Source organism: Bubalus bubalis, chromosome 11 (assembly GCF_019923935.1).
Source record: "Bubalus bubalis isolate 160015118507 breed Murrah chromosome 11, NDDB_SH_1, whole genome shotgun sequence".
NCBI classification, from domain to species: domain Eukaryota; kingdom Metazoa; phylum Chordata; class Mammalia; order Artiodactyla; family Bovidae; genus Bubalus; species Bubalus bubalis.
In genome coordinates, this window is record NC_059167.1 from 79,913,475 (window position 1) to 79,926,426 (window position 12,952).

General features: G+C 37.7%; 2 gene segments (V, D, J or C); both read left to right on the forward strand.

Moving 5' to 3' along the window:
• LOC102415345 overlaps positions 1-12,952 on the forward strand; it is a gene marked incomplete in the record, with an annotated part of 786,957 nt that overhangs the window by 10,932 nt on the left and 763,073 nt on the right.
• Positions 1,579-2,525, forward strand: LOC123328147. The segment is given in 2 exon segments: positions 1,579-1,727; positions 1,926-2,525. Coding segments are annotated over 2 exon segments (456 nt in total).

Below are 12,952 nucleotides of genomic sequence, written 5' to 3' on the forward strand. Positions count from 1 at the left end.
TGATAGACAGTTTCCAAATTTTGACCATAATCCTATAAATTTTCATCCATTTTCAAAATGCACTTTGAATTTTTTAAGAAAGTGAATTTCAACTAATGATCATCTTTCTTGTCTCTGTATTAAAGTTTTTACAAATGTATTGTCATATGAAGAAAAGTGTAAAAAGTATGAAGACAAAAAGCATAGAAACAAAAAGTATTATAGCAGTGTGTCATGGAAATAAGTACTAAAATATGACTCAATTTTCTAGATTTATGCTGTCTGTGGAATTTGCTTTCTAAAATTTATAATTTGCTATGATTTTATTTTTCATTCTAAACATTATTTTCTATTTAATTTTTATCCATAATTTTGTGCTGCTATAGAAAGTGCAATTTTGTAAGTTTCAGTGCCTACAAAACATAAAGTCTGCTCTGTACATAATTATAATGCTTTAGAATTCAACCATACAAAGCCAGCAAGGGGGTGAACAAAAATTGTGAATTTCTCTTTATTTCTCTATCTGACCCCTGGAGGGCACTGTTGTGAAAATTGGGAAAGATCAGAATCAGCTCAAAAAAACCTTCCTTCCTTACAATTTAAAGAGATATCCTGACACCATTTTTTACACAATGACATATAAAGCATCTCAGACACTAGAGACAGAAGTTTTAAGACAGCCTCTCTTCCTAGCTCCCTCTACAGTCTCCATCAGAAGAAGAAATCGATATCACCTGTCATTCCTCAACCTCAGAGCAACTTGGATTCAGGTCCCCCAGTCATGAGACTTCTGTCTGTGGGGAATCACCCGGAAAGCAGCTCACTGCCTCTTCACTGCTCCACCATGACCTTGGTGTTCACCTTGATGCTTGCGGCACTCCTGCTGCTGAGTGAGTACTGTTCCATTTTACTCTCTTGTCCACACACAGAACATTGTTCTGGTTTGACTTTGAATAGAGACTTTTGGTTAGCTGAGTTCACTGATTCAGTATTAATGGTTCAGGAGCCCAGTCAGTGACCCAGACCAATGGCCACATCACTGTCTCTGAAGGAGCCCCTCTGGGGCTGAGGTGCAGCTACTCATTTTCTCTTCAACCTAATCTCTACTGGTATGTGCAGTACCCCAACCAAGGACTCCAGCTTCTCCTGAAGTACATGTCTGGAAACAATCTTGTTTCAGGCATCAAAGGTTTTGCATCTGAATTTAGGAAGAGTGAAACTTCCTTTCACCTGAGGAAAAAGCCCACTGAAGTAATTTGACCAAGTACTCCTATGCTCTGAGTGACATGGTGCCTAGGACTGTAGGGGGAGCTATCTGCAAACCCCTGAGATCTGGTAGCTTAAAGGACTTACAGTTTTAGCCTGTGTTATTTTCAGGAAGTTGGCATCTTCTGGGAAGGCAAATAGTACAGAGAATATAGAGTATTGCAAATGTTTCATTCCTATGGGCATCTTAGAGTTTTTCTTTTCTTTTTAAATTTGCAAAGACAGGATTTGTTTTCTCAAGTTCAGTGTTCTCAGTGGAGTTGACTGTTAGGTGGGGCTTCCTGTCACAGAGTGTCACCTGGGCAGGGTTTGTTGGGGGAGCTGATTGGTTGCAGGAGCAAGAACATTTCTAGACAAGAAGTGACACACCACTTATAGGTTTAGCTGTGTATTTTAAGGTGAAAATTTCTCAGCAGCAAGTCAAGGCATCATGAAGAGGCTAGTGGGCACTGTGCTGGGGCTTTTGTTTGCCCGGGTTTGCTGTGAGTTGGGGCTGCCCTGCAGGGGAATCCGAAGAAATGAGCAGCTGCTGTACTGTTGAGGGAGGGAGTAGAAAGAGTTGACAAGTCCTGCACACTTCCCATCCATCTCAACATCTATGAGAGCTGGAGGGACACGTTCAGGGTTTTCTCAGAGTTACAGTGAGCCTCACCTGTGACTGTCTGTCTCTTTCTCATCAGGTGTGAGAGGGGTGGATGTGGAGCAGAGTCCCCCAGCCCTGACTCCACAGGAGGGAGCCAGCTCTACACTGTGGTGTAATTTCTCCACCTCGGCAGACAGTGTGCTGTGGTATCTTCAGAAGCCTGGGGGCCGCCACCTCATTTACATTCCTTCAGGAACAAGGCAAGGAGGAAGATTAAATGCCACGACAGTCCTTAAAGAACGCCGCAGCTCACTGCACGTTTCCTCTTTGCGGACCACAGACTCAGGCACTTACTTCTGTGCTGTGCAGCACTGTGCTCCCCGGGCACCTGCAGCCTGTACTCAAACCCTCCGCGGGGCTCAGTCCCTCCTCCAGCCACAGTCACACCGTGAGGCCACCACAGGGCATTTGCAGTGCTTCTTATTGGCCTTACAGATTTGAGACTTTGGTCTTTATCTTCCTCTCAGTCTGTATCTTCTTCTGCGCTAGAGTCTCAAACTTGTAGCTAGGAGAGGTCTATTAATGGATAAGAAAGTGAAAGGCGCTCAGTCGGTCCGACTCTTTGCGACCCCATAGATTATACAGCCCATGGAGTTCTCCAGGCCAGAATACTGAAGTGGGTAGCCTTTCCCTTCTCCAGGGGATCTTTTTAACCAGCTGAACCACAAGGGAAGCCCAAGAATACTGGAGTGGGTAGCCTATCCCTTCTCCAGCGGATCTTCCCGACCCACGAATGGAACCGGGGTCTCCTGCATTACAGGCGGATTCTTTACCAACTGACCTATGAGGGAAGCCCTATCAAAATAAATATTTAGCTACAATATGCTCTACTTCAAAATGGGAAGAAGTGAAAGGAACTAAAAGAAGAGAAAAGTGACTCCAAGAAGATATTATTCAGCTAAGTTGGCTGTCCCAAGAATGTCCATCCAAACCTGCCTCACCATGATGCGTCCCAACAGACAACTGCAGATACATCTCATCCTACTCCTGCAGCAGCGCAAACAAAAAACACACATATGCTCAATGGTTAATATGAACTTGGTCGTTTAATTAAAACAAACTTATCCTCTTTCAATTCTGGATGCAAGAAGTCTGAAATCAGTTTCACTGGCTACAGTTAAGGTATTGGCAGGGTCTATTCCTTTCCTTACTGCGCATTACATAATTTTATTTATTTTATAAGTATGGAAAAATACACATAATTTTTGTACCTTTTCAAATTTTGTACCTGCTTCACCTATTTCACTCCTACACCCAAACCTTTCCACTCTAGTAACTGGTAGTTTATTCCCTATATCTATGAGTCTGTTTCTGTTCTGTTAGTTTTGCATTTTAGAATCCATATATAAGTGAAAACATACAGTATTTGTCTTTCTCTGTCTGACTTATTTTGCTAAGTATAATACCCTCCAGGTTTTCCATGTTGTCTCATATGATGAGATTTTATCCTTTTTATGATTAAGTAGTATTTCATTGTGTATATATATATATATATGTATGTGTGAGTGTGTGTACACATATTCTCTATCTATTCATATGGATGAATACTGATTGCTTCCATATCTTGGTGATTAGAAATAATGCTTCTGTGAATATTAGGGTGCATATATATTTTCAAATTAGTGTTTTTGTTTTCTTCTGATAGATATCCAGGAATGGAATTGCTGAATGATATAGTATTTATATTTTTTATTTTTGAAGAACCTTTATGCTGTTTTAAATAGTGGCTGCACCAGTTTACTTTCCCAGCAAGGGTGCCCAAAGGGTCCCTTTTCTTCATATCCTTAGCAACACTCATTACTTCTTGGCTTTTTGATGATAGTTTTCTGATTGGGGTGAGGTAAGATCTCATTGGGTTTTGATTTGCATTTACCTGATGATTAGAGATGTTGAATGACTTTTCATGTGTCTGTTGCCCATCTGTATGTTTCTTTGGAAAAATGTTTATTTAGGCCCTCTGCCTTTTAAAAAATCAGATTATTTATAGTTCACATATTGCATATAAATTTCTTTATATATTTTGGACATTAACCCCTTATTGACTAATTATTTGCAAGTATCTTCTTCTGTTTGATAGGCTGTCTTTTTGCATTTTAATAGTTTTATTCCAATTTGGATGCCTTCTATTTCTTTTTCCTATATGACTGCTGTGACAAGTACTTCAAGTACTATGTTAAATGGAAATGGTGAGAGTAGGCATCCTTGTCTTGTTCCTCACCTTGGAGAAAAGCTTTCAGTTTAGGCTGCAGTCCATGGGGTCGCTAAGAGTCAGACACGACTGAGCGACTTCACTTTCACTTTCCACTTTCATGCATTGGAGAAGGAAATGGCAACCCACTCCAGTGTTCTTGCCTGGAGAAGCCTGGTAGGCTGCAGTCCATGGGGTCGCACAGAGTCAGACACGACTGAAGCGACTTAGCATAGCATAGCATGATTTTAATTGCGTGTTTGTTGTAAATGGCCTGTATTATTTTGAGATGTGTTCCCATTATACCAAGTTTATTAAGAGTTTTAAACATGAATGGATGCTGAATTTTGTCAAATACTTTTTCTTTGTCTGTTGAGATAATTACATAAGTTTTTATCCTTCATGCTATTAATGTATATCATGTTGATTGATTTGAAAATACTGAACCATCCTTGTACACCTAGACTATATCCCACTTGGCCATGATATATCATTCTTTAATAAATTGTTGAATTAAGTTTCCTAACTTAATTCAGTTCTAAAGGAAGTTAGTCTTGACTATTCATTGGAAGGACTAATGCTGAAGCTGAAACTCCAATACTTGGGCCACCTGATGCAAAGAACTGATTCATTGATAAAGACCCTGATGCTGGGAATGATTGAGGGCAGGAAAAGAAGGGGACAACAGAGGATGAGATCATTGGATGGCATCACTGACTTTATGGACATGAATTTGAGCAAGCTCCAGAAGCTGGTGATGGACAGGGAAGCCTGGCGTGCTTCAGTCCATGGGGTCACAAAGAGCTGGGCATGACTGGAGCAGCTGAACTGACTGAATTGAAGTTTGCTAATATTTTGTTGAGGGTTTTTTTTATCGATGTTCATTCAAGAAATTGACTTTTTTTGGTAGTTTTATTGTCTGGTTTTGGCATCGGGGTAATGAAGGCTTCATTGAATGAGTTTGGCAATATTTCCTCACCTTCAATTTTACAGAAAATTTGAGAAGGATGGGACCTAACTATTCTTTAAATGTTTGGAGAATTACCCTGTGAAGCTATGGAGTCCTCTACATCAGGAATCAACAAAATATGGCCCATGAACCAGTCCATTCAGCCATTTACTTTGTAAATAAATTTTGTTGAAACATAAGAAAGCTTATTTATTTATGTATTATCAATAACTAATTTCATGAAACAATGGCAGAGTTCAGTAGTTGCAACAGAATGAATGGCCTACAAAGACAAAAAATATTTACTATTCTACCCTTTATTGAAGAAGTTTGCAATCCCCTCTTCTACATCATTAGTCATCATGGAAATGCAAGTTAATGCCACTATGAGATCTTTATATACCCATTAATGGCAACCCACTCTAGTATTCTTGCTTAGAGAATCCCGTGGACAGAGAAGCCTAGTAGGCTGCTGTCCATGGGGTTGCACAGAGTAGAACACAATTGAAGCGACTAGCGTGCATGGCATTGGAGAAGGAAATGGCAACCCACTCAAGTATTCTTGCCTGGAGAATCCCAGGGACAGGGGAGCCTGGTGGGCTGCCGTCTATGGGGTCGCACAGAGTTGGACATGATTGAAGCAACTTAGCAGCAGCAGCATACACCCATTATTTTTGGTAAAAATAAAAAGACAACTATATCAAGTATTGTTAATGATACAGAATAATTGTCAGGTTTAGAATCTATTTAGAGACATATTCTCTTCAGTGTGCAGCAATCTCCCTGATCTAATGTTGATCTTATGGGAGGAGAGACAGCCCCATGCAGTGACTCGGCTTGAGGGCTAGTTTCTGCCTTTGAAGGGATCCCAGGACAGGTGAGGCCCTATCATGAGTATTTCGAGAGCCCTGCTTCCTCCTGTTGTGTCCAGCACCCAGACCAAAGCTTCCAGACCCTCATGAGACATGCCTCCATATGGAACAGAGAAGGTTTCACAGGGGACAGATTTACTATCTGAAGAAATCCTTGACACAAGAAAAAAGACTTGGCCACATATTTCAGTGTTCTGATAGATGCTCTAAAATATATATATTATCAAAAATAGTTAAAGAAGAAATAGAAAAGCTAAGTAAGCATATAATCATTAAAGTAATTTGACAATTAGAAATATAAATTTATAGAGAATTCCTAATAGATGGGAAGTGTTTAACCTGCAAGCGTGCCCCACTACATAATTAAAAATCAAATGCATAGTAGGATGTATAGTAAACCATGTAACCAGAAAACATTAGAAATTAAGTTTATGTAGAGGGCTTCTACAAATAAATAAGAAAAACATTCAAAATGAAAAGCAATAATAAAGATAATTTGCATAAAGGCAATTTAAAGAAGAGGAAATAGACATGTGAACATATAAAACATCAACTTCTGCAGTAACAGAGAAAATTAAATTAAAGCAAATTACTATCTCATTTCTGTCAGATAACCGGAAATGTGAAAATCTGATAGCATTAAGTTTTGACCCAAATACAGGGAGAAGACTATTAAATTTCTCCAGATGGAGAAAAGCAACCACATAAAGAACATTTATTTAACAACTTCAAAGAAAAATTGCCTGAAATATTTAATAAAGAAGAAGATGTATATATTTAAAAGTCAAGCAATTCCAATTTCTGTTATCTACATTCAAGTAATTCCAACATTTGAACAAGGAGGCATTTACAAGGTTAGTCACATCAACCCTGTAAGCAGAAGTATAACCATTCAAGTACAGAATGAATGAATAATGAATTACATATGAAGTCAAAATACATGAACTATTACAAGCAAAGAAACAGTTCTCTATATTATTTTCTTAGATAAATCTTAAAAAAATAAAATGCTGAGTATAAAAAGCATCAGAATGATATATGTTGCATGACACTACTTATGAGAAATTTCAGAATATAATCACAATATAATATATTGTTTTGTGATACATAGCTATAACAGTAAAATTGAAAAGACATACATGGAATCTTCCCAATAGTAGTTATTACTTTAAAAATAGGAATAGTACTAGGAGTTACTCTTTAGTTTTTTCTGTAACATTTGGAGAGAGCTATTGAAAATATAGCAAAATTAAATATCTGTTTACCATCATTGCCAGGAAAAAATGTGTCTGCACATAATTTTGTGTACTGTTCCATGTAAGAATTATTTAGTATTTTTTTAAAAAAAGTTTAAAAGTTGGATGGTGGCAACCACAGCTTTTACTAGTCCAATCAATTCATAGAAGGAATAAGATAACTCCTGTTACCTATAACTTTGACAGATGTACTTTTAATAGGCCATAAAATGCCAATAAAATGCCAGAGAAAAAACTTTTAACTTGTTTAAGCACTAGAAATTATTCATCCAAAAATAAACAGCACAGAGACATCCTACCACAGTTAAAATATATACTTTTTGAGTACACAAAAAGAAAAAGTGAAAAGAAAATCAGATCATCTGGCTTAGCAGTGGAAGACATGCCCCCAAGATGTTAGTCTTCAGCAAAGTTGCAGGATACAAAATTAATCTACATTCCAATAATGATCTATCTGGAAGAGATATTAAGAAAACAATTCTTATTCCATCACATCAGAAAGAAAATACCTAAGAATAACTTTAAGCAAAGAAGTATAGATTTGTATATTGAAATCTGTAAGACATTGATTATAGAAATTGAAGACAAAAAATAATGGGAAGATATTTTGTTGTTACAGACCGAAAAAATTCAATTGTTAAAATATCCATACTACCCAAAGCATTTTACAGATTTAATGAAACCTCTATCAAAATTCAATGACATTTTTCACAGAGATAGAATAAACAAACCCTAAGATTTGTATGAGAGACAATAGACTACTAATAGCCAAAGTGAAGTAGAGAAAGATCAAAAAAGAAGGCATCACATGACCTTATTTCAAACTATATTACAAAATTATAGTAATAAAAACAGTGTGTGGGTTTTTTTTTTTTTTTTTGGCATTAAACAAAGACACATAGATCAATGGAGCAAAATAGAGAACCCAGAAATAAACCCTTGTATACACGGTCAATTCACGGCAAAGAAGCCAAGAATATACCCTCAAGAAAGGAACATCTCTTCAATAAATGGAATTATGAGAAATGGAAAGCTACATGCAAAAGAATGAAATTGAACTCATCAAAATGGATTATAGAATTGAATATAAGAACCACAACAGTAAAGCTCAGAAGAAACATAGGGGCTAATTTCCTTGACCTCAGTATTGGCCACAGATTTTTTTTTTTTTTTTTTTTTTGTATTTGACACTAAAAGCGAGGACAACAAGAGAGAGAGAAAAAAAAAAGCAAAAAGCAAGTGTGACTACATCAAACTAATAAGTTTATGTATGGCAAAATAAGCCATCAACAAAATGAAAAGGCAACCTACAGAATGAGAGCAAATATTGCCCAAACATATACCTGATAAGGGGCTAATACCCAAAATGTATAAATACCTTGTATAATCATTAGAACAAAAGTCTGTCTTAAAAATAAGCTGATGATCTGAATAAACATTCTCCCAAAGAAGACATACTAATGACAAGAAGGTAAATCAGAAGATGTTCAACATCTCTAATCATCAGGGAAATGAAAATGAAAACCAAAAAGAGCTATCCCTTTACATCTGCCAGAATGGCTACTATCAAAAAGACAGGGAATAAAAAATTTTGACAAGAACATAGAAGAAAGGGAACCCTGCCCACTGTTATTGGAAATATAAGTTGGTGCAGCCTCTATGGCAAACAATGTGGAGGTTCCTCAAAAAATTAAAACTAGCTCTACTATGATATTCAGCATTTCCAACTCTGAGTATTCATCTGAAGAAAATGAAGTCAGTATCTCAAAAAGATATCTGTACCCCTCATTTATTGCAGTTCATCTACAACAGCTGAGACATGGAAACAACCCAAGTGTCCTTTGACAGATGAATGGATAAAGAAAACATGATAAAAAAAGAAAAATTTTCATAGATTTACAACAACATGAATGAATCTTGAGGGCATAATACTAAGTGAAATAAATCAGGCAGACAAAGTCAAATACTGTATGAAATCATTTATATGTGGACTCTTTAAGACACAGGTGCAGGAACACACACAGAGAGACATATAGACACACAGACACACACACACCCAGACCTCATAGATACAGAGAATAGATTGGGGGTGTAGGGCGTGGACTAGGTGACTATGATCAAAAGACAGAAACATCTAGTTATAAGAGAAATAAGTCCTGGGGATGCAATATACAGCATGATGACTATAAAAAAAAATTTAATGGTGTCAGTGTGTAAACTCTCTTGGCTCTCAAATATTTTTTTTAATTAAAAAAAATTGCAAAAGAGACACTGATGTATAGAACAGTCTTATGGACTCTGTGGGAGAGGGAGAGGGTGGGAAGATTTGGGAGAATGGCATTGAAACATGTAAAATATCATGTATGAAACGAGTTGCCAGTCCAGGTTCGATGCACGATACTGGATGCTTGGGGCTGGTGCACTGGGATGACCCAGAGGGATGGTATGGGGAGGGAGGAGGGAGGAGGGTTCAGGATGGGGAACACATGTATACCTGTGGCGGATTCATTTTGATATTTGGCAAAACTAATACAATTATGTAAAGTTTAAAAATAAAATAAAATTAAAAAAAAAATTGGCTGCTCTGGGTCTTTGCTGCTGTACACGGTCTTTCTCTAGGTGCACTAAGCGGGGCTGCTTTTGGTTGCAGTGCACAGGCTTACTGTCCTGCCTTCTCTTGTTGTGAAGCACAGGCTCTAGGAGCACAGGCTTCAGTAGTTGCAGCATGCAGGCTCCAGGGCATGTGGGCTTCAGTAGTTGTGGCACACGGGCTCAGTAGTTGCGTCTCTTGGGCTCTAGAGCAAACCTCCATAGTTGTGGTGCCCGGGCTCAGTGGCTCCAGGGCATGTGGAACCTTCCCAGACCAGGGATTGAACCCATGTCCCCTGCATTGGCAGGTGAACTCCCATCCACTGTACCACCAGGGAAATCCTCTCGAAGTTTGTTTTGCTTTTTTTTCAGGTAGTTCGAACTGTTGAATAACAAGTTTGGAATAGAATGTATAACTACTGGACTGGAGTATCTTTCACTGGACTGAAATATGCAAAACTCAAAATAGGATGCAGTACCCAGATTGGAATGCAAGGTGAGCTGCAGAAGACAGTCACCAGAGATGCAAGAGGGAGAACTAGGGAAGATCTGGGAACCTCAGTAGTAATTCTGTGCCCTCATATGCTATGTGAGTTTGGGGATTCCTATGAAGGAACTACGGAGAATCCAAGGACAATCTGTTATAAAATAACTCAGTTAGGTCTTCCCTGGAGGCTCAGTGGTAAAGAATCTGCTGCCAAATCAGGAGACATTGGTTCAACCCCTGATACAGGAAGATCCCACATGTCATGGAGCAGCTGATCCTGTGCACCACAACTATTGAGTCTGTGCTCTAGAGCCTGTGCTCCACAGTAAGGCAAGCCACCGCAATGAGAAGAGCAACAACAGAGGAACCCCCTGTCTCTGCAGCTAGAGAACAGCCTGTGTAGCAATGAAGACCCAAACACTCTAAATTAATAAATAAATAAAATTATAAAAAGAATAAGTTATTCTTATTTGGGTTTCTTTATGAGGTGTTGAAACAAAAATAAAATGTTTGAAATTTGATTAATTTGATGTAAATGACTTCATTAGATGAAATTACATAATAAAATGAAATAGAATTTTCATTCCTTCATTATCAAGAAAGGGAAATATTTTTATTTTAGAAAACATATATATTATTAATAGCTTTTAATATTTTTACTGATTAAGCAACATTTTAGGAGAAGTTTTGTCCTCATGACAACTATAATGAGAATTATAAGATTGTACTAAAGAGTATAACTGCATTCATGACAGCAACATGGTCAAATATTTGAATTTAGAAGACCGATTGGTTCTTGCTTCCTAAACCTTTAATGAGCTAATCACAGAGTTACATCACAAATGAATATGACTTTACAGCCATGTCCATTTGGCATTCCAATACACAACTGGAGAGATTACAGAAGTCAGAAGCCTCTTCTGTGTTCATTTGTCTGTGTGATATCTGCTATTCTGAAGTTATGTATGTGCTAAAGTTACCAGTTCATATGATTTGGTGGGTAAGTGGGAAGAAAAGGGAGTTCATGGCTTATTGTTGGTCTTTTCTAGGGAAAATAGGGAGCAGTTAGTATAATTCATCTTAGAATCAAAATCAGAAAGGCAAGAGAACAATCAGAACTTGAATGAATATTTGCAGTCCCAGAATGATTCATAATGAATTTGTTTCAGATAATATCCCAGATTTTAGAAGAGATTAATTTACTACTAAATTTGGAAGTTTTAAGTGAAAAATCTCTTTCAATTTCATCCTTCAATATTAAACTCTGGCTTTTCCTTTACCAGGTTTTATCATTTTTTTAGTAAATCACAAGGGAAGGCAGAACAATGTTTAGGACAGTCTAAATCTTCCAACCTGAGTGTCAGCACATTCAGACTTGATCCAGCCAGAAGCTGCATTTTTCAGAGTCAGAGTCTATAATGCAGCTGAGGGAACATGCACCTTTACTCTCAGGAACTCAGAGCAAGGCCATATCAACAAAGGGGAAAAACCACCTTCATGCTCTCCCTGCATTGTTGTGGGCATTTGTGGTGTCCTCTACTTAGTTACAAATAATTGGAAACCAGGACATCTGCTGCCTGCCAGCACCCAGAGGTGAAATGGAACAGAGGAGTAGATGTCTCAACTAAATATATACTCTCCTCCCTGCATCACTCATTAATGTGTTACTTCGACTTTAAAATCTAAGAACTGGCACTGTTTTAGATCTTTCTGTAATTTCTTTTCTACTTGTCTATTTGCCTTTGGTTCTTTTATATTAATTCATCTATCAAAACAATGAAATCAAATGGAAGATTGACAATGACATTCTACATGATCATGTACAGTATACAAAACTTCAGTCACCAAAGGGCATGGTGTCAACATTTGCTAAGTGTTACAGATGCCATATTTTATAAGAGCTCACTGTAGCATTGTGGCACAGAAAAAGTCAGCATGCTTAACTTGATTTTACAGAGAAAAATAACAAACCACTAAGAAGAGAAACTAAACACTTTGGGGTAAAAAATATGACATAAGGACAATCTAAGAACACCTGATCTAATAAATACAATTCTACTTGTAAAGGCAGCAGGATTGAATATACTGATGCTCTTCAAAGTCTACTAAGTAAAAGTCAATGTCAGATTTCAAAGATTAATATTTTTTCCTGTTAAGCATTTCATTAAAAAAACACATACAACTGAATAGATTCTGAAAGTCAGGAGTGATTTTTTATCATTTGATATTGAAGTCACTTTATTTATTGAAAAATATAAACAAAGACCTAGAACCAGGTGAGAAAAGAAAAAGACACATTAACTATTTTGGAAAAGACTGCCTTTTGTCAAGAAAGCTAAAGGGCTTCCCAGGTTGAGCTAGTGGTAAAGAACCCAGCTGGCAATTCAGGAGACATGAGATGCTGGTTCAATCCCTGGGTCAGGAAGATTCCCTGGAGGAGGGCATGGAAACCCACTCCAGTATTCTTGGCCCTTCCCAGGTGGTGCTAGTGTTAAAGAACCCATCTGCCAGTGCAAGAGATGAAGGTTTGATCCCTGTGTTGGGAACCCACTCCAGTATTCTTCCCTGCAGAATCCCCATGGACAGAGGAGCCTGGCAGGTTACAGTCCATGGGGTTGGAAAGAGTTGCACATGACTGAAGCAACAGCACAGCACACACATAAGAAAGTTAAAGATCTGTGAGTTTGTTTTAATGTGGTTATTTTTTAAGAGTCATTAAATTC